The sequence below is a fragment of the Pithys albifrons genome, chromosome 3, assembly GCF_047495875.1.
Source record: "Pithys albifrons albifrons isolate INPA30051 chromosome 3, PitAlb_v1, whole genome shotgun sequence".
Classification (NCBI taxonomy): Eukaryota; Metazoa; Chordata; class Aves; order Passeriformes; family Thamnophilidae; genus Pithys; species Pithys albifrons.
The window spans coordinates 44,452,551-44,480,144 of record NC_092460.1 but is presented as its reverse complement, the minus strand read 5'-3'; the positions used below and the strand labels follow the sequence as shown (position 1 = coordinate 44,480,144).

General features: G+C 44.1%; 1 protein-coding gene across 1 annotated transcript; it reads right to left on the bottom strand.

Annotated features, from left to right (window-relative positions):
• Positions 1–104: 104 nt before the first annotated feature.
• On the bottom strand, positions 105–24,283 carry TTLL12 (tubulin tyrosine ligase like 12). The gene is made up of 14 exons (XM_071551546.1): positions 24,088–24,283; positions 17,729–17,904; positions 15,388–15,586; positions 13,109–13,268; positions 12,385–12,518; positions 9,311–9,387; positions 4,807–4,923; positions 4,516–4,710; positions 2,880–2,991; positions 2,534–2,685; positions 2,367–2,448; positions 1,893–1,961; positions 1,282–1,420; positions 105–612 (listed from the first exon to the last, which is right to left on the bottom strand). Exons 1-14 carry the CDS (start codon positions 24,205–24,207, stop codon positions 461–463), a joined length of 1,884 nt encoding a protein of 627 aa, XP_071407647.1. The 5' UTR covers positions 24,208–24,283; the 3' UTR covers positions 105–460.
• Positions 24,284–27,594: the final 3,311 nt, after the last annotated feature.

The following is a 27,594-nucleotide window of genomic DNA, read 5'->3' as shown; positions in this document are numbered from 1 at the left end:
CATTAACCCAACAGTTCATTGCACAGAAATACCCTATTATTTTCCCACCAGAACTTTTCAGGAGGGAGAGATAAGAAAGAGACATATAAACCCCAACATGATTCGGTAAATTCAGTTTTAATGTTGACACAGGGAACTTGTGCAATGTTTCCCAGCAAGCAAGCAATCAGGCTACCTGAAAAACAAGTCCACTGCCCTAATTACTGTCCTATTTTGAGGACTCACATTCAGTAAACAAGACACTTCTAAGACACAGCAGTGATTTACAGAAAACTAAGGAAGACAAGGAAAATGGAGACAAAGTGATTATCAGTACAATATATGCATATTCTTCTGATACAATTTTTTCCCTTGGTTACCAGTTACAGGAAAACAGTTGCATTAGCAGCTCATAGAACTGAAATATAAATGTTGCTGTTGGGCATATCTGAGGAGGGGATTGATTGTCATCCTCCTGTGGCTACACAATGCGTGTCACATGGCAGTTGTCTGGTTCATCCAGAAACAGGGTGCTGAAGACATCATTAAAAAAGGTAGGGTGGTATTTGCAGGCTCTATCACAGTCAGGATTAAAGTTCACCTCCAAGATCTGAGGCTGCATAATTCTTTTCCCTGTAAAGGTGAACACAAACACTGCAGCTTAATACAAGCTCTGTAGAGATCTTGAATCACTACTTGTCTTTTACCCAGAGATTACAGGAAAAGGCTGGAAAAAGCCACCTTTGATGACCCAAGCCTCATTTAGAATGAGAATTTGCAGCAATTTAATAGGATCTCACTGACACAGTTGCCTTGCCTGACAACCTGAAACATCTTCCAGAAAACTCTGCTTTTCCTTTCCTGTTTGAAGTAAAACCCTTCCTTTCTCAAAACCTCTTGGCTATCCTGCAGTCACTCCATGTCCCTCCTAAAAGAGTGGCCTCACTCGCATGTTCTTGCAGTGACTGGTAACTACTGAAGGATGGTTCTGTGCACTCACTGGAATGGTCAGTGTGGCCCCTTCCCTGCTTTAAAGAGTGCACTGAAGACACTGGGCCAAGCCTGGAAGCCACAGACAGTAAGATGTTTCTAAGGTTTTCACAGAGAGAGAGGGTTATTTCAGACATTTGTTTGGGGGCTTTTTGTGTGTGTGGCAATTTCTTTGGGTTCTTTTGTTTTAGTGCCGGGGGTTGTTTTGTTTTGTTTTTCTCCAAACAGAGAACAGGAGCAGGAGGGGCATAAGAGGCAGCCAAGCAGTTAACAGAATAAAGAATTCAACATTCAAATAAACACGTTTCTCACCATCTCTGCTGGTGTCCCATTTAAGCATCAAGTCAATGGCATATATTGCTCTTGATGATGGATAATCACAGATGCCAAGAGGTGCAGGTTTGGCTGAAGCAGCTTGGAATAATTCAGCAAATGCCTTAAAAATATCTGCCTAATAACAGAAAGAGGTCTCAGAATGAGAAGTGAGGTTCCATAAAAGCATTAAATATGTTTCTAATCACTTAATTCATACAGGTTTTTAAAGAGTTTGTATAAATTCCACAGGGCAACAGAGGAAAATCTGTACAGCATTGGCTTCAAAATGTGCATTTAGACCTAATGAAAACACAGAGGGTAGTCAGGACTGGCTGTATTGTTAAGTCCAACACAGTGTAATCGTGAAATAGAGTTCTCAAATCATGAAATAAAGTTCTTTGGACAACAAAGTGAGGCCAATTATGCAAAGTTAAGAAATGCTTCTAGAGTAAAAGTCAACATAGGATGCCCTTTGTAGAACTGACACACATAAAATAGGTGTTATGGGACAAAAAATCCAAACAACCCAACACTTTCGGAAAAGCTGAGAAAAAAACTCCAAACACATCCATGAACATTTACATGAGAAAGATGAATTGCTGACTTACTTGTACTGTTGCCCAAGGATACTCAGGATATTGTTTTTCAAACAGAGGAATGAAGTCTTCACAGTGTACCTGTAACAGTTTCGGTTGGGAGTGATTGAGCAATCAGAAGACAAGAGAATGGAACATCAACTATTTGGCAGATAGAGAATTAGGGAATTAGTTACAGTATTTGTTGTCATAAAAGATCACACTAAGGCTTCAACAATGATGAGCTGCCATTTTTTGTAATTTTTTTACTGTCCCTATCAATGTGGGTTATACTCAGGATGTAGGTTTGTATTCCCTTATATAATCACAGATGACTGTAGGGAAAAGGGAAAGAGTCTAGGAAATTATTTGCTTGGGATTTGGGGCACTTTGAACACCCTGTTCAACTGGAGGTGAACCAGGTTATTTGCTCATAGCCACAAAGCAGACACTGGAAGATGTTCTAACAACAGAAAGGTGTGGGAGTGTTTTGGGCTGTTTGCTCACCTGTTTCAATGTTACACCAGGAGCATAATTCATGACTGTGAAATGCTTCTCATAGTCATCCAAGTCATCCAGTGAGAATGCCCTAAGGAGCAGAACAGTTGCTCAGCTTCCAAGGCACGACTCGATTCCAAGAGCCTCCCCACTAACGAGGGGAGGTGGTTAATTACCTGTTGGAGAAGCGCAGCCAGAACACGTCATAGCTGTAGAGGCGGAGGGGCCTGATGGACCTCAGCAGCACCACGTAGCGGATGTCGAACTTCACCAGTCCCACGTCCTCTCTGTGGAACAGCACTGGGTTCTCGATGTATTTGCACACCACCTGCAGCAGAGCAAACCCACAGGGGTGTAACTCAGTGAAATGAAGTGTCATTGAATCTCTTCTGAACTCCATGCTTTGGGCAGCACAGGAAATCCAAAGCAAATACATTTCCTTGGTAGTCTTTACAAAACTCCTTCTATGCAGCAGTGTTTTCAGCCCTGCCCTCTAAAGCTCATTCAAAGCCATGCTCTGACCTTTGGGCTGCTCTCCCTGTGCCTGATGATGCTGTTAAGGCTGTTGGTGATGTGGGTATCCAGGCTTCTGGCCAAGTTCCATGGTTTGCATATCCAGTGGTTGTCTTCTCCTCTGAGAGAGAAGGAGCGAGAGCAACACCTGTAAGTACCCACCTCATCCATCTGTCTGAGCACCCACCTGAATCGATCCACACCCTCTCCTGAAAAACTGCTGCAGTGCAAGAACTCAGGCCACCTTCTGACTGACAGCTGGGAGCAGGTCTGAGGCACAAAGGGGACAAAAGGCAATGGTACCTTTCACAGATTTTTCCTCCACTTAGGGGCTATCATGATCTCCCTGTTCATTTTCTTCTGCATCTGACTCCACCAAGAGGAGGAAAACCCCCATGAACAGGACAGCATCTCTATGGACATGCACAGGCCCTGGTGTGGAATCATCCTGCCAGGAGTCTGAGGACATTCTGGCAGGGTATTGTGCAATTTTTCCGGTTGATTTCCTAATGACATCTCCAAATCATTAACATTAAATGACACCATAACTCATCTTTTTGGGAAGAAACCACCCAATATCTCAACAGTTCACATTACAAGAAAATGAAATCACAGCACCATCATCTCACTTTCTAGTACCCAGACACCTCAAGGTACAAAGCTCTGTGAAATATCCCTGCCAAAAACTTGCAATATGCTGGGCTTTCCATGTATCCTTTCAAGTCAGGACAGGGTGATGCTCCATGTCTTCCTTTGTGCAACCTATGAAAGCTTCCTGAGAAACTTTTTAGCTTCATGATAAACACCATAAACTGAGCTGAAGTTGGCAGTGCTAACTGCAAACTTGTGTTCTGATGGTTTGGAACTTCCTCTCCTTCCCATTCCCTACACACACACTGCATTCACTGTCAACCCTTGACATTAAAAAGGAATTAAACCACCACACACCAGGGGTACATGGAAGGTGTGCCCTCTCCTGGTCATACCAGTCAGTAACAGAATATTTATAGCAAATAATGGCCAAATGAAACACCTGGCAGGTGCCACCATAATAAATAAGTGACCAAAGCAGCAACCTTTCAACCAGAATACTCCATGCTAAACGTAAGAAGTTACTCACTAGCAGCACCTGACACTCTCTCTCTCTCTCCTACAAAATGAAAATCTTACTTTCCATCCTCTCCAAGGCAGCTGCAGCAGCAGAAAGTGTGGACTTAAACTCTAAAGGTGCACAACTGCTTTAGGCTAACACTAAAACTACATTTTACTTTAAACATTTTCCACTCTGGCTTAAGTGCAGGAAGAACAAAAAGCCCCACACTTGTTGCAAACACATTTTGAGCCTCTGTGTATGAGTTAAGTACAAGAGATAAGGTCTTGACTAGAAAAAAAGCAAGGACCTTCCAATCTGCATTCAAACCATGGCAAAGTTTCTGCATTTCAAAATGCACTGCTTAACCAGCGTTACATTAAAGAAAATCCCTAAAAATCCCCAATTCCCCACGTAAAATTCACCTGAACATAAATGTAGCAAGAGCTAACTCGTGGTGGTGCAGCAGCTGCCAAGTCCAAAATGTGGGTCATTGGTCTTGGAGGAAAGTGGGATCAAGAAGCACAAAACTGAGGAGGGGGAAACATGAGTCACCTTCTGTCACGTTGCTGGAAGTAGCTGATGAACTGAGGCAACTCTGTCTGGAGGTTGAAAGTCCGAGGCAACCACCTGGGGCCATCTGGGCCTCCAGCCCTTCTGGCAATGGATGCCAGGCAGTCTTTGACAGTCAGGAGGTTCTCACAGGGGAACTGATTGAGCATCACCTCAGGCCTTTCCTCACTTAGCTTCCTACAAAACAAACAAGTTGTTGGTGAAGGGGGAAGGCTGGGGAGGCCTTTGGGAACTCAGATTTTATAGGGGAAAAAACCATTTGTATTATCCAACCTATAATCTTTGAAGTGTGAGAAGTTGTAGAGGATGTCTGCTTCTCCCTCTTTGTCTGTGAATACAAAACGGGGATGGGTCAGGTTGTTGAGGACTTGCTGAATGTCTGTGAAAACCCTACAAGAGGCAAAGGAAGGAAAACACCAGTTTAGTTTCTGAGACTGATCGTGTTTGAACAGAAAAGTTTTAATCTTGACCTTCTACAAGTATTAATACTTTTCCAATACATGCTCTCTGTGACAATCTCTTACTACACAGAAACGTTTTAAATTCAAGTGGGACAGATTCAAAAAATTGTATTTTGAGACAGAAATCTCAAAGATAGTTCAGCTTCACAAAAGTAACAATTCAGAAGATGATGACCAAGTCCCTGACAGAGCATTCACTATTCTACATGTAAAGTCCAGGAGTGAGAGTGACCCTGTAAATACCTTCAGTGCTGAAAGAGCTCTAAAAATCAACCTGCTGTCATGCACAGGAAAGAAAGTCATAGGAAATCTTGTCAGTTTAACCCAGTAGCTTCAGGAGGTTATTTGTGTTTGTTCAGCACTTCACACACAGAGGCGCTTCCAAATAACCAAAAAAAGTATGTGCATTAGGTATGTGCAGGAAATACATGCAGCTTTGAGGTTTAACACAAATCTCCCCTCAACCCCATTTAAAACCACACCAAAACTCAAACCTGACTCACATCCCAATACATAACCAAGAATGAGGCGAGATGTTGCATAGCTTAGGAAATTCCCCTCTAAATAAAACCAGTGACCTGGATGCTAAAATAAGCAGACAGAAATATGGGTTATTTTGATGATTTTAGAACTTAAAGTGAAGTCACTTAATTCAGAACTTGGCATGTTGACTCAAAAAGTGAGACTGATATAGAAAAACCATTCTTATAGTAAGGGAACATTTAAACAGACTAAGCCACCAACTAATTTTTTCCATGAGAAACTACTATATTCTTCCTCCTTTCCAGACCTATTCTTACCAGTTGTACAACTTCTCTCTCCTCCTCCACCACTAACCAACTGGAAGATCTACTCCCCAGACACCTCTCTGAAAAGATGAAGTGCAAAAATAGCCCAGTCACGGGGGGGAAATAAACTCTTTAAAAAGAAAAGTGTGTAAGATGCTTTGCATAGCTCTGTGTGCCAAATACCCACAGAAGATCTCGTGCAGCAACTGGAATTTAAGTTGCTCAACCTCAAATGGGTTCCTCACAAACACATCCTACAGTACAAGGCACCATCCCTCAAAGACATCAGTTCCAGGCAGATCCAGACACTGCATCCCAAACTGGCTAACAGGCCTTAAGAGCAAAAGGATCATCAAATCTACATAAATGTACCTATTCTGCTTATTAAATCCACTCAATAAACAGCAGCAGCAATAAGTTTTGCTGTTTTTTAATTTTCTTTTCCTTCTTGTGATTAAGCCAACATACTGCACATATTGTTTTGTGACAGAGTGCTGGAATGCTTGCATTAAGAATTTGTGGCTTCTGCTCCAGCCTATATGAACAGTATCTGGTTTCCAGATCAGGAAAAAGAGTAGAGTTTACTTTTATGAGTAGCTTTCAGAATGAGGGTAGTTTGCAATATGGTTGGATAAAACCTGTACAGTGTTATAGGTATACAGCACCTGATCAATCCAATAAATCCTACTCCACATCTAGACAGCATTTGATCAGCCAGAGGTTTTTGTGTCTGATCCCAACACCTCTCCTTCTGTAAAATATAGAATAAAAAGCCTAATCTTCAAGTCTTGCTAAGAAATTCATGTGCCAGAGCGTTCAGGATGATGTATTTTCAGACTTGCTTAAAGAATACAGAAGTGCAGCATAAAAGAAATAGGGGCACTCCATCTATCCTTGTTAAATGCAGAAATATCACTGTAATAAGCTGATGGAGTTTAAGGTTAGAGGGAAAATAAGGCCATTTCTCTAGTTCTAAGTTTTTAAGTTATTCCACCCATTCTGTATGCAATCCTCTTACTATGAAAGGTCTTGGGGCAGCCAAATAATTTTGGTTTGAGAATGAAAATTTCCTGGAAATGCTATGTAAAATTAATGTGTTTCACAGCCAACACTTATCACCACTGTGTTTAGTGGTTAGACTGCCCCACTGGCCTTTGGTATTAAGGCATAAATTTGAAAGAAGTCAGATCTCTGCACCGAAGAACACAGACTGTAAGGGCAGGCACCTGACAACTCCCCAGCAATTCCTTTGCTGTTCCTATGGCTTTTTCCTTGGTTTTAGTTAAATATGTTGGCAAACATTTCTATGTTTACTCTGATAACACACACCCAGACAGGTAAGAAATGCACCAAGTCCCATTCTGGCTTAGATGGCAGAACCTCTACACTGCAATACTGTAGTATCAGCCAACCTATTTTGGACCTTTCATTCCAACACCAATGACACACTCAACTAATTAAGCCAGCTAACCATCCTCCCAAATGATTTTCCCCCCTCTTGTCACACAGAAGTACTGGTAGGGATGCTACAAAGTCTGGGTTGAAAGAAGATATTCAGTGAAATTGTGCAAATAAGATGAACTATGTTTAGATGGTACTTAAATTACTCAAAAATATTTAAAGCTAAGAAGTTATGAGAATCAAGTCCCATAGCACGGAGATGACAAGACTGATGAAAGAGCTGTCTCATAACAGCAATTTGGGCACTTTTAAACTATGACTGATGGGGCTGAAGAGACACAAGAAAGAGCAAGAGAAACAGATGATCAAGCCCAACACAAACTGGAAGAACTTTTCATAATAAAGGTATCTTTGAAGCATTTAGTTCTTTTATTTACCCTTTCTTTAATCCAGCAACCAGCACAGCTGGATAGAACAATCTCCCTAGGGCAGCAGTTACTATGCCACAAGATGTACTGGAACCTGTAATACTGTTATATCAAACCACATGTACTCGCTCCCCTGTTTTTCAGGATTCAGGGTAAGCATTTATTTCATCTTCCCATTCTCTGTCTTGGGATACAAACGACTAAGAACTTGTCCTGGGTTCTAAACTTGGCACCCTCAAACCTTTAATTTGCTCTGAGTCCCCCAAACAGTGGCCACACACCAGGCAGAGCAGACACATGAACACACCCACTCAGCTCCACGTGTTCCATCTGTCTGTCCATGGGGGAAGCCTGAAAACCTTCACAAGAGGCCAGGAGCACTGCAGGACTGCAGTTTCCAGCAGCTCATCTGGACTCTGGGATGCTGCCCTACTCCAGAGAAACTGTAGTGGACAAACTCCAGAACACAAGAAGGACCTCATGGCCTTCTGCCCAGACATTAACAGGGCAAAGGAGAAGAGAGTACATGGACAGGGTGTGAATGAAATTCCTTAGAAGCAAAGCAGGAAGAATTTGATGTGTTTGCCCCTGCTTCCCTCTCTGTTGTGAATGCCATTCACTTGGAATACAAATATGCAGTGAAGATTAAATTAGTGTTTCCAACATCCTATTAGAACACATCTCCCTTGGACTCCTGCATCTGAAACAGAGGCAAGGACATGGGATTAAAACAACAGCTTTTGCTTATGCTCTCAGTCTGGTAACCAGAGATCTCAACTACATAATAAAACCTAGACTGCCACTGAGCAAGTTAACGAATGCCTCCCAACAAAAAGTGAGTTTGATTTTCAGTGCTTCTTCTTCAGCTGATCTAGTGAGTAACAAAACCACCTCAACACAAGAAGCTGGTGTGTGAGTGCACCCATCAGAGTCCATTTTAGTGCAGCCTCACCCCTCCAGCAGAGTGTTTCAGGCAAGAGCTTGGATCCAAAGTCAGACTGCAAACAGCCTGGAGTGCAGCTCACAGCACATGCCAAGCAGGGGTGTGTTTTTCTGCAGTAAAACCAGTGACAAGGGCAGCCTGGCCATGCAGCACCACTGCTTGTGCTCACAAAGTCCCTTATCTGTGCAATGTCCTTCCAGCTCTCCTCTGAAATGGCTGCACAGCACACGGTCCAGTTTGGTGGTAAGACACATATCCAATTCAAAACATCCAGGCTCTGAGAACATTCCTGTTTGGCAATCTCATCTGAAGAAGGGGAATAGACTGTTACATTCACACAGCACAGACAGCACAGGTACCCCCATGGACACACATTCCATACAGGAGAAAAGAAGCCTTTAGTCTTTCTTATATACCTTAGTCATACTTCTTAGGGAAAACACCACTAAGTAACTTAGGGTTAAACACTTTGCAGCTTTTCTTTCACCCAGAAGGTGGCACTTATTTTAAAAAAACCCAAACAAACCACTGAATTTATTTTTCAGAAATTCTGTAAGTGATAATTCATTCGCTCTGAAAAATAAATCCAACAAGACCAACTAGTAAGTCAGAATCTCAGGCAAGTGGCTACATCTAAACACACCTTTAAACTTGCCCCTGTAGTTCAGAGCTGGAAAAGGCTGTTCAGCCTGAACACACTGCAATGGCTACACATAATCTTGGTAAGAAAGCATTTTTTTGTTTGCAGATACGTACTTGAAAACTTTATCTTTGACATAAACTGGTGGGTTTATCACTGCAGGCAGCTTTTCCTTGTTTTCTGCTAAAATGGCCTAGAAAACAGAGAAAACCACAAGAAGTTATTACTAGGCAGAATGAAAGAGCTGCCTTAGGTCAAACTCCACAATATTCAGCAGGTATGAAGAGCAGCTCAGACCAAAATGAATTTTAAAGTGTGCACTTCAGGTTTATAAAAGAAGTGACTGAAAACCAACATGATCTTTCAGGTGAAGCTACAGGCAAAATATTCTGTATGACTCAATGTTCATACAAGCATTTTATTAGCAATATCCTGTTGAAATTTACCCAGCTGAAATTTTCTCAGATTGTAAACCTTTATAGATGATTTTCTGCCACTCCTTATCTCCATGTAAGTATTTAAGTACATACATACAGTGCTTCTATATATGTCTTTATATATAGTTGTAATCACAGATAATATGCCAGTCCATTTGCATGGCTCATTGGTCTGTGTTTTTTGATGCAAGGGAATTTCACCAGAGCTACATTTTGAGAAATGCATTATGCTGTGTAATAAAAAAAAATAAAAATCAGTACAAGAGCAGAGGCAGAAAGGAATCCTATTAGTAAAAAGGAACAACAAATAAGGCTTCAAGACCAAGAATTATCAACACTGTTGAAAGAGCCCAAGAAATTCTTGTTTCTCCTAAACATAAAGCAAAATCTCAGGTCACAGTAAAATACAAAGCTCCTGTATTTCCAAGAAAAGCTAAGACTGACCATTTAGGAGGTTGGAACACAATTCTGCTCCTGTGAAAATGAGTAAGATTTTTTTTTGCAGCCTTCAGCAGAAAACATGCCTGAAAACCCTCAGCCCATCTTTTACAGAGCCCTTTGACTGCCAAAGGAGATACACATTTGGATCATTACTGACACCCTGCCCAAGGAAGCAGGTCACAGGAACTCTGGGATGGGAGAAGTGTATCTTCATAAACCAAGGAAGCTGCTGCAGTTTCTTCTAAACTGCAGTGCTGACACGTCTGTCCAGACACAGAAAGGACTGATTTACTTGGAAAGCATAAACAAAGCCACAGTGGTAATCAAAGGTCTTAGGCATCACCTTCTAAAATGGATTGGACAGTACAAATACAAAATAATTACTGCAGTGTCCCAAGAATGGATTCTGTAAAGAAGATAAAATTCTCAGAGCAGTAGCAGAGGATGCATTACTGTCTTTTTTGCAGCTTGAACCCAGGGAGCTGTTGCTGTTCTTCCATCCCAGACACTTCACTGGGAGCTGCTTCCCCTGGCAGGGGTTTCTGCAATCACTGCCCCATCAGCACCCACAGCACCACTGAAGGTACAGCCTTTGTGGTCTGTGTTGGAGATCAGAATTTTGTGACAGAACAAAAAAACAGGTATCAAAAAGTTAAGCCACAATGTTGTTGCAACAACTCTGATTATTTTACACTGCAGGTTTCAGGTTTACTAAAAGGAAAATTAGAATAAGAAATATAACACCTGTAGCTACAGTAAAGGCCAATGACACAGCCCATTTAAACTATTATTTGCACACATTAGTAAAGCAGTTGAAAAAATTGCACAGTGATAGCAGCAAACTATTTTGAAGTGGTATGACTACAATAAGCATTTAGAAACATTTTCATCACACAACTGTATTTTCCTGCAGGATTTCTGGCTCACATATTAATGCTGTGAATAGATCTCTGAAGTTGTCCGCAGCGTTTGTTGTGCTTGCAGCTCAGCTCATGTGGAAACAGGGGAATTAGAAGTGTCACAAACACAGTGTCTCTTGCTGCCTGTGTCACTTTGGTGTTCAAGCATGTGCAATGCCCTGAGCTGCTCTTCACTGCTCTGTCACCAGTGAAGTCTTTAATTTACTGCTTGATATTCTAAAGTAACAGAAAACTCTGCTGGTTGGTTCTAGCATCAATGTTTTGCTGTCATCTCAACAGCTGAGTGGCAGAAACACAGTTAAAAACACAAAAAAAGGCTACTTGGAGAAATTTTAAAGGTGGAGTGGTGAAGGAGGACACTGTACCCATTTGCCCCACACAGTTCTTTAAATTGACCTGATCATACCAAAACAGAATTAAAACACATGCAAAAAAATTGCCTTACCTGGGACCCAGAGAACACACGTAAGACTAACGGTTGGTGCACTGTTGTTCCTTATCTGTGCATGCAAAGAATGTCTCTTCCAAAAACTCAAAATCCCAACCAACCAACCAACCAGACAGGTTACAAGACTAATTTGAGTGTATGCCTTTATGTAGCAGAAGCAGGTTCACTTAATTTCTGACTAGATACTGGTACTAACAACTGGACACAGCATTTTCTGCCTCTCATCCATCCTCAGAAACAGAGAGTTGGGGTATGGACTCATCTTTAGAAGCTGCACTCTGAATGTTGTCAGTGGCCAGCACAGCATCCTCACAGGCCACAGGTCTCCTCACTTTTCTTAAAAGTCAATCTCATGCAAATTCGGTTCATCAAAAGGAGATTTCAAACATTAATTTCCTCTCCTTAAAATATCCAAAACCTTGATTAGAAAGGAGAGCTCAAAACAAACCAGATGGATGCTTTATAATAGTGCCATCAAATTAAAGATGTCTCTGGTCCAACATTTAATGGGTCCAAACCACAACATTTTATAAATGAGTAGCCCAGTAGCCAGCCTGAAAAATGTAACCACTGCTGAAATTGTAACTCAAATTTTCTGTAATTCCAGACTGAACAGCAGTGCTGCAGCAATAAATCCAGTGTATCAAATATCTAAGAGGAAGTTGGATACATCATGTGAAGCACCTTGTAGCATGCTCATAAAAAATCTACACAATACAGAAATGACATATTAGAACTCATTTATGTTGCCCCAGCATTTAAACATTTAAATATTATATGTAAGTTATTTCTTGTCTCACTGTGCTTTGAGGGGTTTTTTAATTTAATGACTATACTCTGAATCAGTCTTTAAAAAGAAGCAAAATCAGAACTCCTGCAATGTTTTTTTAGACACTACCTCTTCTTAACAAGGAAAATATAGTATTAATTAGTTCAAATGATACCTGGTAATACTCATCTGCAGGCTCTGGTGTGACAGAGCTGACATCCAGTGCTTCAGTGGGCACCCATGGCAACAAAACACACCTCCTGATCAATCTGTCTGTCTCCCCATGGGCATAATCCCGGGTCACTTCATCTGCAGCAAAACAGGGAGAACCCTCAGCAACTGACTCTTCCTCCAGGGAAAACCTTTATCATGGCACATCACACAAATGGCAGCTGGACAGTTAGCACCACCACACTTTTGGTATTGAAATGAAAAATTAGAGGTAGTTAAAGAACTACAATAGAAAGTGCATTATTTAGGATGCTTACCTTCTCCACCTGATGGAGGCATAAGGTGGCCCCCACTCAAGATTTCAGGAATAAATCATTGGCCTGGTATTTCCCAACTTCCAATACTTGACTTTCTGACTCTAAGCTACAAATAGACTTTTAAGGATTTTTTTTAAACCCTCAGATGACTGAACTGGCAGTGTCACTACAACAGTGATGCAAAATAAGTTCTCTGCCAATAAAACAACAGCAACATTTTTAGACTGGTAAAGGTCTCAATCTCACAAATTATGGAAATACCAGACAGAGAACTTTTAAATTTGACAGCATTGCAAACATGCACCATTTTGGTCTTGAAATGTTTGTTCTACTGTGAAATTTGTGATTTGTAAGAATATGGCCCATCTTCTCCTGCAAGGACCAAATAAAGTAAATAAAAAAACCACTTACCACCAGTTTCCAGGTCTCTCAGAGGCCAGAGCACAGTGTAAGCAATTTGCTGGGGCATATAAAACAGAGGGGCTGTTGCAAAACTGGGCTGATCCGAGTGCTGAATGCGTGATCCGAATTCATCCATGATGTACCACACAGGAACCTTCTCCTCTGCAGTCTGGAAGATCAAACAGGGTGAGACATCCTGCACACACCAACTGCAAAAGCCCCAAAGACAGGAGGATTAGTTCTCCCTCAGTTTCTATTAGAATCAGTCAGCTAGAAGGTGTTTGAAGGTTATAACAGGAGAGTGAAGCAGAGCACAACTGCCTCCTGCCACAGCAGCTGGCTGTGAGTGTTGAGGCTGCATCAAAGCACCCTTCCCTGCAACACTTGTCATGAAAAAATCCTGAATGAAAGAATAAACTTTCAGTTGCTTTGTAGCACCACAGTGGCCCTTCTAAAGAGGCAGAAATGGAGCAGAGAGATTAGATTTGAGGTATTCAAGCAGCCCAATGACAGAGAAGGGAACAGAAGACAAGGTAAGTACAGATTGAATTAATTATCTTCCAGGAACTCACTTTTCAGGTGGTAGCACAGATAATTCCACCTCACAAGCTATTCATGGCAAGTTGGGAAACAAAGACATAGGGTAGAAAGACTCAGAGATACTGTTCAGATCTCCCTTTTAGTCAAGGAAATAGAAAAAGCAGTCACAATGAATCCCTTTCTCAGGGCTTTTTCAGGGCTGATTCTGCTGTGAGCTAAACTTAAGTTTATTTGATAAAGATGACCACTTCAGAGACAACATCAGAATCCCAGACTGTTCTGAGTTGGAAGGGACCCACAGGGATCATTGAGTCCAACTCTCAAGTCAATGGCCCACACAGGGGATTGAACCCATGACCTTGGTGTTATTACAGCCAAGGTTTAACCAAATGAGCTCATCTCACCTCCAGTCCCTGAGCCAACAGGTGCAGGCTGGTCGTGCTCTCATTGCCCACTCTGCACAGGGCTCAGCCCAAAGCACCCACCTTTCTCCTCTTTAATGCTAAACACTCAAACCAGCCTTGGAGCTACAACAGGGTTTTCAGCTGAGCACTGAGGGTTGTATTCCCCACTTGAAGGTTATTGAAGGCTCAAGACATGCTGGTAGTACATGGGGCAAGGTGACCAAACCTGGTGTCTTATCCACACTCTCCAGAAGCAGCAGTACCTGCAGGGAGTTATTCCTACAAACACTGAGGCTCCATCCTGGAGCTGGTTGGCTCTCCCTGGGGGTAAGCCAACATTTACACAGCATGAACAAACCAGGAAGGTAAGTTATTTGACAGAGCAGATAAAGCCCTGCTCTGTAAAGCACTCTGTACAGGTGAAGAGAGCTGCAAACAGCTGAAACACACAGTTTTATGCAAGAAACTTGATTCTATGAGAGGTTCCTTCCTTCATTATGAAAAAGTTTGAGTAAATAACCCAAAAACATCACACACAAAGCAGACTCCTATCTCCCTTCTTTTGCAGCAGACTTTTTTCCTCTCCATAAAAATCCCCTCAAATTTCTCACCAGAAAGCTTGTTTGAGCTGTGCTTTAGCTTCACATGGCACTTGCTCTCCTTGCAGATATAAGTTTATTCTGAAATGGCTTTGTTAACTGAATGTACATATCTCTGTTAACTGAATATACATATCTATTGTGAGAAGTATGAGTGTGATTCGTGTCGGTACAAACAAATGGGTTACTGGGGCACCTATAGTGACATGAGACAAAACATATGGCCAGCCAATTAAACAAAAATTCCAATTTACATCCACATGGAGAGATAAACAGGGTAGTGTTAAATCCCTTGATCTCCTATAACTTTGTCAAGGACCACATGAATTGTAACAAGAAGGCTGAAGAGTTAAACTTTCCCATATCTAAGGGGAACAGAATTTATGGTGGGGTTATCCCTAGGGTTGGAGAAGTAACTTAGCTATATTAGTGTATGTTAAACTGCTTAACAATGTACTGAGAATGTTTATGCATAAGTCGAATGAATGTGTATGTAGAGCCTAAATAAATGTTAGAGTTACACTGTTCGGGGTGCGATGGCAGGCAATGCTTGTGTCTGTCACACCCGGCATGCCGAAATTGCTTTTATCATATAATAAACTGTAACTGAAAACCTACGAGGCTGAGACTTTGTTTCTCACATCTGTTAATATCCACTGGATATTTAACTTTGTTAACCGAACACACATATATGTGTCACTCAGAAACGTTTAGCGCCCTAAGCAGGCTCTGGAGTCTCACTCACCCCGTGCGAGAGCTGGTAGGTCTGGCTGTACTTCCACATCTCCTGCAGCACCTGCTCGACGCTGCCCTCGTCCGGGATCTCGCCGTGGAACCCGATTCCCATGAGCCCGGCCATCCTGTGCAGCAGCCCCGGCACGCGCTGCAGCTGCAGCCGCGCGTGTTCCACGCGGAACGTCCAGGCGTGGTCAATCAGGAAAACGCTGAAAGGCAGTTTTGGTGCTGTTACACCCCTGTGTTTTCCCACCATACAGCCAAACGTTCTGTGAATTTCCTTGTAGGTGGTTTGATAACTAAACCTTCTCTTACTCACTAAGGCACTCCCAAAGTACACACTGTGGCTCTACAGGTTAGTAAACTTACCAGCAGTAACTTTACTCTGTTTTGTTCTAGAAAGGTTATTGTGCATTAGTGTTTCCATGAAAATGAAGAGCAAACACAGAACAGGGCACTCAGTTTGTAAGCCTACTTCCCTTTCACACAAATTTCTTCCCTTTTAATCACTCCACTGCCCCAACCTGATATTCTTGCCTGAAAAGGAAAACAAGACATTATTTTGCAAAATTATTTGAGGACCTTGTCAGCCACAAGCTCTGTGACATCTACTGTCTTCTGTACAACCAGGTGGAGAAGTCTGATCACCAAAAGTCTGTATATGCTATTAAAAGAAAATTAAGTTTTAATTGTTTCAGTTTGGTTTGGGGTTTTGCCTTGGGTGCGTCACCAAGTTATTTTTAGGAAGAAATGCATTGTCTAAGAGAATGTCAATCTAATCCAAAATAAAACGACACACATCTGGCACAGCTTCCCTTGACAAGTTTAACCCTTGTTTAGGCTGCATGATTTTTAGGAAAACCCACACAGTTATTCAAACAGAGGAGTCCTTCACATTTGGGTTATATCATCTTTCTGAACCACTAGAGAGAAAACTCTGACTTCTAGTTGATAACAAAAACCCCAAAGCAAACAAAAAATACCCATAACAAAACCACCTCACTACCCATATTTCAGAAAGTTTGAAACATGCCAGCTGTCACACAGGGAGAGTATCCTTGAACAGTTATTGTACCCCAGATTCCACATACAGATGAAAACTCATTTAATTTTAAAATTAAAGGCTCCAGAGAATGCTAAGGTCAAGCTCTTTGGAAATGTCAGCAAACAGGTGTGTTGGTGTTCTGCTCCTATATTCACACACACCTGAATGCTGTAGAGAAGCCCAAGATTATCATGGGAGCATTTTTTTAACTTCATGATTTATGTGGATTCTCATATTTAGAAAGGTGATGACTTGGTGTCCTAGTTGAGCAGGTGGGACCAGCTAACCCTGTGTGGGGGTGATCAAAGCTGTGTATTCTACCCCCTCTATTCATTCCCCAAGGACAATAGACCATTAGCAGCAGCTGCCCAGGGAGTCATTATCACCTTCACACTCAGGCTGAGGGGGCGGAGCTGCTAATGGGCCATCAACAGTTCAACACCCCCCTGGCTCCCAGAGTTAATCACCCATTGTGTGAGTCCCCGCCCACGGGGAGGGACTGGGTGCTCCCTGAGGGTACATAAGTGGTGGGTAAGAAGACTTTGGTGACTTCCCGTTGGATCCAGAGAAGCAGCAAGACCTTGACAGGAGGAGATCACCGCTCTTGCCCAGACCACAGCCCTCACCTGCACCAACAGGTTTTTCATTTCCTTTTGCTCTGGAGTGGGGGGAACCACAGGGGTCTCAGCACAAGGGCAAACAAACCCCCTTGGGTTTGTGCCCCAGGACACTGGGTTATACTGCTGGGTTTTTGTGAGTTAAAAGCAAATTCCCTTTTGTGTCAGTGTTTTTATTGTAATATTATTATTAAATTTTAGGTCTGACTTATAATCTCTCTCTCGTGGTGAGTTCATTTCCCCTGCTGGTTCGCCTTTAAACCAGCACACTTGGGTTAAAGCAGGGATGTTACTTTGAAGCTGCTTAGTACCTCCTTAGCCTGGGATTTGTGAAGTTATCAAGTACTTCTTCAGCGGTTTTTTCCATGGGCACACCACTTGGCAGACACAAAGGTTTATTTCTACAGAATTCATTTCAAGGTTGCCTGTCCACTGTTTTCTCCCTTAGTTCACTAAAACCAATTTCTGAGCATCTTCCTGCACGATTTAGAAAGCAACAATGTTGAGACACTCCCAGTACCCTTAGCAAGGTGTGCTCTGCGGCACGCACCTCTCCTCAAACAGCTGTCTTAGAGTAGGAAAAGAGGATTTCTGAACAGCATCAAAGCAGGTTTCAAAGCAAACTCACTATCATTTTAGGGGTTCACGCTGCTCAAAGACTGAACACTTGCTCCTAAATCACTACTCACCTATTGGGATCAGAGGCTTGAAGCCCATTCTCATTTGTTACGATAACTTTGAAACAAGGGCCATTCCCAGGATTTGGTTTCTTTTTCAATTGTTCTTCCATTTCTTCATCACCTTCTTCCTCGTCATCCACCTCTTCCACTTGCATTATCCCAAAGTAGTCACCAGCATCAAATACCTGAGGTGGAAAGTGCACAAAATATCAAGCAATTGGTTAATGCAGTGCCCTGATATGCACAATGCAACACTTGCAGACATTTTTTGCCTGCAATCTGGGAAAAATTGGCATTTTTACCTCAACAGTATTTATTCTTTGTCATTGTAATAGAGCTGTTTATTTGTGAAGTTTCTTTAGTTAATATTGGTAGGAAGCTTTGTTGGTTTCTTTTACACCAACAGGTCTACAAATGATTGTCTAAAATCAGTTTAACGCCTCATTAAGAATTTCAGAGGCTGGAAACAGAATACCTTGGCTCAACCTTTGCTAAAATCAACAATTTAAGCCCTGCAAAAGCAGGGGCTACCCAGGCTCCACAACCATACTAAAGTACACCGAGGTACCTGAAGAAAAAGAGCTTTTACCAATAGAGTTCTGAACCAGAAGAAAGAACCACAGAATGGCTGTGGTTAGAAGGGACTTTAAAAGATCCTCCTGGTTCCAGACTTGTTGCCACAGGCAAGAACACCTTCCTGACGCTAAGAGTGGGTAAACAGCTCTAAGCTCCATGCTAAGAACATGCTAACAATATGTTGGCTAACATACACACATGTATTTTTCTCAGGGTAAAAAAAATTACTTTGCAAACAAACTCACTAGAGGTTAAAAATACACCTATTTAAGAAAACAAACAAACAACAAACAAATAAAAAACAGAAACTGACTTGGTATCTTCCACTTCAGCAGGTGTCAAAATAGTAGCTCTAACCTGTTTTCTAAGGTTTTGCTAGAAGAGGGTGACATTACTCAATAGTAACAGTATCACAGGCTCTGGCTGTTGCAAGAGTAGCCACCAAGGTTTCTTCGAGTCTCTGCACAGCTGCCTGGAAAATCCACTGCCATCTCTGGAAGTGCAGGTGCCAGCAAAAGGAAGAGTCCTTCCCTGCGTGCCCTTCAGGGGTGCTCCCAACTTCTTGTTGTCAGGTTGCTCCCAGCTGGATCAGCTCCCTGCTCTGGTTCATCACACCAGGGCTAATCCCAGCCCTTGGCAGCCCAAAAACACCTGCCAGGACACATGTTCCACCCTCCCCTGGAGTGACACTCACTGCTCCTGCCGCTGGATCAGGGGCTGAACTCAACCAGCCCATCAGGCAGCAGAAGCAACCACAGCTAAGTGAGTGGCAGTCATTAGAAAATTAAAACTGCAAGTGTGAATCACGGGAGCCACCTGGGAGGCGCTACTGTGTGTGGCTTTTTACTCTCGATCTTTTGTCTTAAAGGGTCTGTAAGATCAGAGACAGGAGTTGAGCCAGTGACTCACATTCAGCCCTCACTCACCACAGGTTCCACACATTCACTAAATTCCCCTGATAATATCAAGTTCTTCTACAACACTAAGGGAAGTTGTTGGGTTAATATTTTATTAAATATCATCTCAAGACTTGAAAAATGAAGGGATTTCAAATCCCCCAAGCTAAAGTTTTGATCTCTCCCTCCAACAAAGCATCAGATGCACGAGACTGGAGCAGCTGCATTTAGCAAAAAATCTGCCCTTTTAATCACTTTACAGAATTATGCTTAATGAAAAACATCTCCTACAGAATTTCTATCCTTGTAAAAGTGAGTTAGGTGCATTTATAATCTGAACCAGTCTGTCACACTGGGAATGCATTAATGCAGCAGCTGCATCAAGGGAATACTAATTCAGCTACTTAAGCAAAAACCAGCTGGTTAACAAGATCACACCACCAATCTGAAAAATACCACCTTTGACTTGAGGAAGAACAGGGGCAGCTCACTTGAAGTGCTGCCCCAGAGCAACTACTGATCTCTCCAGGACAGCAGAGGTACCAACCCATTCTGGTGGCACCACTGCTCGTAGGCAAAACGTGTCTGGGCAAAATCCCTCCCTCTTCATGTTCAGGTTCCAACCCAACAAAGCAAATGAAGCAGAGAACTTGATAACAAAGCAGGCACATGTCATGAGAACTATCACACCTGCAAACTTCTCTACAGGCCACAGGTAGACTCTGAGCAACAGCCTGCCTTGCTGGGGAAAATAAAGCCTGGTACTATTACCATGCTGCATTCCTTCTAGTACTTAATTAAAAACCTCCATTTCTTACTGGGATGAAACTCCAAGCAGTCCTTTGCCAGCAACATCTCAGGGCTATAAAAATATTGCTGCAATACACAGAAGCCTGCAAAATAACTTAGCATATGGCTGGAAAGAAAAAAAATAAAAAAGATATATAATTAGATGCAGGCACTACGTTTTCCAGGCTTATAACCAGACTATACAAAGTTGATCCAGTAACATAAGAAACAACAACAGTAGAAATAAAACTTCAGTGTTTATAAAAAATTATTACACATGCATCTGTTTTATTTTTCAAGTTTCTGACAGAAAGAGAGAGAAGTTTTTCTCGCAGCAGATGATGAACACTAAATGCAAAATAAATAAATAAAGGCAGGTTTACTGATCTAGAAGATATACCATGTTTTGAATGAGCAATCCAATATATAATCCAAACACATAATGCTCCCAGAAGGAAACCTGCTCCAGCAGATCTCAAGATAAGTTAAAAAACCAAACCTTCCACTTCTCATAGGCTTTAAGACTTTAGTGTACACATAGGAGGGAGGGTGCATTCATTCTTTATGTTGAAGCATGTACGTTTGTGTGTTGGAAAACAGCTATTTGGGTTGGGTTCTACTGGTACTGATGTAAGAGAGATTTTTATCTGTATTATGGATGCAAATTTTTCAAGTTCTACGCTAGAAACTTTTAATCTTTGCAACAGGTTAGGACAAATGAAAAATTCATCCCACCTTCCCATAGGAAACAAGGAGACTCATCCTATGCTCCACGTTGCACAGAGGGTTTCTCCCCTTATTTATTCTTTATTATCAAGGCTCCCAAAATGTTTACTTTCTTTGCTTTCTTCACTGCTCTCCTCAGCCACTCCTCGTGGTTCAGTTCTAAGGAAGGTTATTACCACCTCAAGGTCATCCCAGTCCCAAGCACTCCTCACAGAAACTTTTCCTGGTCATCCCAATCTTTTCAATATCGTTTTACCCTTCTGGACAAAACCCAGAGGCTACACAGCAGTTAAGACAAGCACCCTCAGCAGCCTAATTTACCTTCCTGAGCTCACTGGAATCATTACATCTTTCTCCACACATGCTGGAACACTTACTACAGAAGGACATGCTCAGCCACCACTGCAAGCAAAACGGAACAGAAGGAGCAGCCCACGGCCTTAGGGCACAGACTTGGTTCATTCTGCCTTTTGTCACCCTGCCTCTGAAGAGATCGGACCATGGGTCTCCTCTCACTCCACTGTCCTACCTTCTAAATGTTACACTCCCCAACCAAGCTGGTACCAGGCAAGGATTTCAGCCACAGGACACAAATCTGTCACAGCACAATTCGAGTTTGCTGCCTCCAGCTTCATACTGTCACATGGAAATGCAACAGCTTCCAGCTCCAGGTTTCCTGACCAGCTTTACACTCCCTGCCTTTCATCCTGTTCCAGGACAACCCTGCTCATACCTTCCTATTTAAGCAGAGCAGCAGATATTCTTCTGCTCCAAGTCACCTGCACTTACACTTCCTGAGAGAGGTATAATTCCATGGGAAGTTTGTGACTGGGCTCATGCTTGAGACAATGCAATTTATTTTCTCTGTCATACACACGTATTCCTGTCATGAGCAGTACCAGAGGCACAACAGATACAAAGCAGATGGAACACACTCATATCATGACTTGCTATGCTTCTCTCCTGTCCATACCTTAGGGCTGAGATGGGGAAAAGAAGCATTCAAGTAATTAGAAATTAGTTTACTTGTACACAGATGTTAAACTGCAGTCCCCTCTCCTTTCCCACCATCCTATAGTACCTGTTCAAACTTAGCCAATTCTTATTTCTCCACTGCCCACTGCACCCTCCAGCAAAGCACAAGAGCTCCTTCCCCTCCCATCAGATCTCCTTCTGTCCCCAGGACTAAAACTTCACCTCATTTATATTTCTTTCTCCAGGTTAACTCCTCCAGACTCCCTGGAGCACTTTCAGCTCTCCAGACAACTAGTTTCAGGTTGCACCTCTTTCCTGCCTCAATTCCTTGTTCCTTTATTCCACAAATCCAAGGCACTTTCCTCATTGCTGAGGCTGGGCTGTGAATGTGCAAATAAAAAAATCTCAAATTTTAACCCGTTTCTTTAGAAGTTTTTTGTTTAAAACTGCTCCTTTTCTTGACTTTGTTTCTCTTCTCTCTCTCATCACAAAGCTCCAGGGAGTGAGCAGATGGTTGCTATAAAGGTGAAAAGGGATATTCCATCCTGGAGCTGTGCCTGTGCCACCACATTCCAGGTGTAGCTTCAGCTGAAACATTCCCAGCTCCTGCAAGGAGATGGTCTCTATGAATCCTGGGCAGGGCTACAACATGAGAACTCAAGGAGACTCACACAGGGCAACATCCCAGAATTTGTCATTGCATTACGAATGGCAGTTTTACAAAGACTTACAAAATTCGGCCCGATAAGAAGTCAGCACCACCTCTCTGAGGTGCTTTACAAAGCACCCCTTGAACTGTTATTTCCAGAACATTCTCATACCACCACCCCTGTTCGCTGAGAGACGTGAAGAGCTTTTAATTGGATCATGAATTAATGCACAAATCAACCAACTAAAAACACTCCTGGAAAAGAGTCTGAGACAGGTAACTTGTGCATACAAAAGGGTAGATCTGCACAGTTATAAATGACTGAGGGTAGAGCACACCTGCGTGGAAGCAAACCGGAAAAAAAAATAAAACCCCATCAGATAAAAGCCAACCCGATCCACAACGGACGAACATATGGCAACATCCTGACATTAATACTACTGCTGCTGCTTTTCTAAATCCCTCTTTGGCAAGAACGGCTTAAGGCTTTAGGACACGGTCACTGGGTTTGGTTGCAACAGAGTTAATTTCCTCCTTAGCAGCCGAGTGGTTTTGGATTCATCGCCTCTCTCCAGCACTGCATCTCCAGTCACAGGCCCTCCAAACGCTTTCAAACTTTACGCCGGCAGACAATTAAGACGAAATCAGGCACGCACAACACGCCTGGATCTCCTTTCGCAGCGCCGAGCTGCGGTTTTGGCAACACGACCCACCCTCCCCTGCTGCAAAATAACACCCTGGCTCGGATCTTCATGCAGGGTCAGGGGGCTGCCCAGGGCTGTGCTCACCCTCGGCACAGGGCTCTGCACGGCCCAGGGCACCTCTCACACCGCTCCTCTCGGCTCAGGGCTCCCCTCACACGGTTCATCCCTGGCTCAGGGTTGTCCTCGGCTCAGTGTCCCCTCACACCGCTCCCCCCGGCCCAGGGCTCCCCTCACACGGCTCACGGCTAGGCTCGGCTCAGGGACCACCACACACCGCTCATCCTCAGCCCAGGGATCCATTCACACCACTCCCCTCACGGGCTCGGCTCACACCGCTCCCCCCGGCCCAGGCTCTCCTGGGCTCAGGGCTCCCCTCACACGGCTCACCCTCGGCACAGGGCTCTGCTCGGCTCCGTGTCCCCTCACACCGCTTACCCTCGGCTAAGGGATGTCTTCACACAGCTCACCCTGGGCACAGGGCTTTCTCTGCTCGGCTCAGGGACCACCTCACACCGCTCCCCCCGGCCCGGGCTCCCCTCACACCGCTCCCCCCGGCCCGGGCTCCCCTCACACCGCTCCCCCCGGCCCGGGCTCCCCTCACACCGCTCCCCCCGGCCCGGGCTCCCCTCACACCGCTCCCCCCGGCCCGGGCTCCCCTCACACCGCTCCCCCCGGCCCGGGCTCCCCTCACACCGCTCCCCCCGGCCCGGGCTCCCCTCACACCGCTCCCCCCGGCCCGGGCTCCCCTCACACCGCTCCCCCCGGCCCGGGCTCCCCTCACACCGCTCCCCCCGGCCCGGGCTCCCCTCACACCGCTCCCCCCGGCCCGGGCTCCCCTCACACCGCTATCCCCGGCCCGGGCTCCCCTCACACCGCTCCCCCCGGCCCGGGCTCCCCTCACACCGCTCCCCCCGGCCCGGGCTCCCCTCACACCTCTCCTCCCGGCCCGGGCTCCCCTGACACCGCGCTCCCCGGCCCGGGTTCCCATCACAAGGCTCCCCTCACACCGCTCCCCTCACACCGCTCCCCCCAGACCAGGCTCTCCTCACGCACCTCTCCGCTCAGTTTGCGGCCCAGGCTGTCCCAGTAGCGGGGCGGGATCCCCGCGGCGCGCAGGGCGGACCCGTGCAGGCCCGCAAAGGCCTCTCGCTGCCCCTCCGTGTCCCCCGCCATGGCCCGGCCCGGCTCCGCTCGGCCCGGAACACGCCGGAGGGCGGGACAGGAGCAGGGCGGGATGGAGGGCGGGGAAGGGGAAGAGGAGCAGGGCGGGGATGGGGAAGGAGGGCGGGGAAGGGACGGGGCGGTGCCCGCCGTGCGGCCCCGGAGGGGCGGGCGGTGCTAGGTGCCCATAGCGGACACTGCCCGGAGAGCCCCGAGGAGGAGTGGCCTGAGGTGTGCTGTAATATGTTACAAAAGAAACCATTTGATTTCAAATAAACGGCTTTCTCAATGGTAAAATTAGAACTTCAAAGCATGGAAAGCTGAGATAGGGGCTTGGATGAGGGGAACACCATTTTCTGTAAATACTTCATCACAACTTGTGAGTTTAAAACCTCAGAGATGCTGATATAAGAAGGCAAAACATACCCTTCTCCATCAAAACAGCAGTTACTGTGTATAGCTCTTGCTTGCTTTTTGGGACAGGTATATTTTTGGGAAGGTTCTGGAAAAATCCTCCAAACACTGACTGTGTTTTGGATTCACCTGGGCAGGGAACCTGTGCAGAGGCAGCGAGTGTGGAGTTTGGAGAGAGCCCTGGAGAGAAGGAGCCCTGCAGAACAGCCTGCTGGGGGGTGATGAGCTCAGCAGGCTGCACTTTGCCTCCTGCCCAACAGTCTGGCAAGTGATCAGCATCTTAAGGATAATTATCAAAGTGGCATAAACAATATTTTCACTGCTTGTCTTTTTCCACAAGAAATGTATTTACTGCAATAAACGTGTTTGCTACAGTTTTCTACAAGCTGCTTGGGTGCTTTCAGAAAGGCAGCTGTGCATGCTGCTGCTGCTGCTCTGTCCTTCTCTCTTCAGCTCCTGCCCTGTAATGAAATCGTGGCGTTTATTCTCCCAGCGCCGTTTATTTCCCGGGTTTCCCCAGCCACGCCCACCCGAGGCAGGGCTGGCACAACCCACAGCGCTGGGACTGCTGTCCTTGGGCATGCTGAGGGACAGACTGACAACACAGTGCCAATCATTTTTTAAATTAAAGCTCTGTGTTGTATTATTTTGGGCTGTGACAAGCGAATTTCATGTAGGCCTCTTTAAAACATGAGTTAAGAAACAAATCCAGTGGAATAGAACAAAACTATTCCTTTCATTCCACGCTGGGAACATGGGGGATAACTCCACCAAAGACATGTTCGAGGAGACTTTTGTGTTTCTAGGTTTATATACCTAGTTAGGACTGAAACTCCATCCCCAGAGTTAAGCAGGATCTTTTGTGTGACTTTTAACAGCTCTAATGGGCTGCTCTTATCTCTGCAGACCTATATTTCCTTTTGACTAAACAAAAGGCCTCTAATCTGGACAGGTTTTCTGATTTATTCTTACAGCTCAGCCTATAACCAGGGGTTTGGGTTTATTTCTTAAAGTTCATCCTACAGCTACAGAGTTAAATTCCTCTTTTGCCTAAAGCTATGCAGGGTTAAGATAACTTGACAAACTAAAGTGCAAGCCAAAATCAAAAATTAATATAAAATACAAAGTTAGTACAGGTCTGATTAAAAATTAGTAAAGAGCATTATGATTTTATGGAGAAGGGATAAAATCCATTTTCCTGAGGGGTCCCTGTATCAAACATCTGTCTAAGGGAGGTGGATTCTTTACAAGCACCCTAGCAGGGTGCTGCCATCCTGGTGTTACTCAGGAGAGATTTTCTTCTCCTCCTTCCGAGGTTTGGCAGGGAATGGCCCACACCAGTTTAACCTGAGGCTCTCTGAACATTGTTGGTGGGTTTGGTCTCAACTCAGGTATGGTTAGAAAGCTCCAAGAGCAAGTGTGTGACACATGGTGGGTGCTCAGACATCTCTGCTGTGCCTGATACAGAAAGAGATTAAAAGAGGTGTCTATGTGCTGGGACTAAACATCCTCACCCTGTACAGCCTGGGGCTCTGAATAGGAAATGCAGGCAAATCTGCCTCTGTCTTTGCCCCAGACAGTGTCTGCCTCAACATGTGCTGTGTTCCCACGTGTCCTGGGCACAAAGCCCCACTGGGATGTCGCCCAGAAGACCTCCTTGGTTAAATAGATCAAAAAATAGTTGTGTTTTCAGTGTTCCTTGACTGCATTCCTGCTTTGCTGCCTGGAGTTGGAGCAGGTATTTTGCTAATATTATGGTAAAAGAGGATGGCTCTGGTGCTGATCTGTAAAATGTGGAGACTGAACCACTTATTAGTCCTTGGTTAGGGAAAAGTTTAACTTCAGGGTGCTGGTGGCTGCTCGGGAACATCTGCAACTGCAAGCTGAGTGGTTCTTAAACTCCAAAAGTTAGGAATAGAAAAGGCCATCCTTCCCTCATTTCTGTCTTTGCCATGGACTCAACACCTGATGGCACATTATACATGCACATAACATGATACAATTCTACACAAGAGTGAATATACAATTCTACACAGTATTGAATATATCAAGCTACATGACCTGTTCTTTTTGCATAATTTTATTCCCTACAAAAAATGTTGTCTCAAAAAATGTTGTCTCAAGCTCCTCATTGGAACTGCTTGTTTTGTTTGTTTACTTTTTGTTTGTTCTCTTGACAGATGGCTATAAAAACAAGAAAGCTCCCAGAAAATACATAATAATGATTTATGGCACTGTCTTACCTGCACTAACCCAGGCTAAAGCAGGAGGATTAGGCTTTCTGGAACTGTCTGGGGGGTGCAAGCCATGCAGCTGTTGTGCCTCCCTGTCACAGCAGTCCCAGTGACTTATCCAGCACTCCCCTGGTTGGTTCCTGCCCTGCAGCAGCAGTTTATCACCAGTTAGAGGATGTGGAGTAGCATCTGCCCCCAGCAAACACAACTAGAGTCTTACCAAGTTTTGCCAGTCTGGCAGTTCGTGGCTTTATTCCAAAAGTTCATGGCTGGCTGATCCACACAGAGCTGATGTGTTTTCCCCACTTCATTCTCCTGTTGTGTCATGTTAGAACCTTCTGCTCTGGCAACAGGACAGGGAAGGATGCAGACCTTAACAGAACCTGAACTTAACAGTGAAAAGGAGATGAAGGTACATACTTGTGGTGCATTTTACTATTAATACTGTAATATGTTACAAAAGAAACCATTTGATTTCAAATAAACAGCTTTCTCAATGGTAAAACTAGAACTTCAAAGCATGGAAAGCTGAGATAGGGGCTTAGATGAGAGGAACACCATTTTCTGTAAATACTTCATCACAACTTGTGAATTTAAAACCTCAGAGATGCTGATATAAGAAGGCAAAACATACCCTTCTCCATTAAAACAGCAGTTACTGTGTATAGCTCTTGCTTGCTTTTTGGGACAGGTATATTTTTGGGAAGGTCCTGGAAAAATCCTCCCAAACCTGACTGTGTTTTGGACTCAC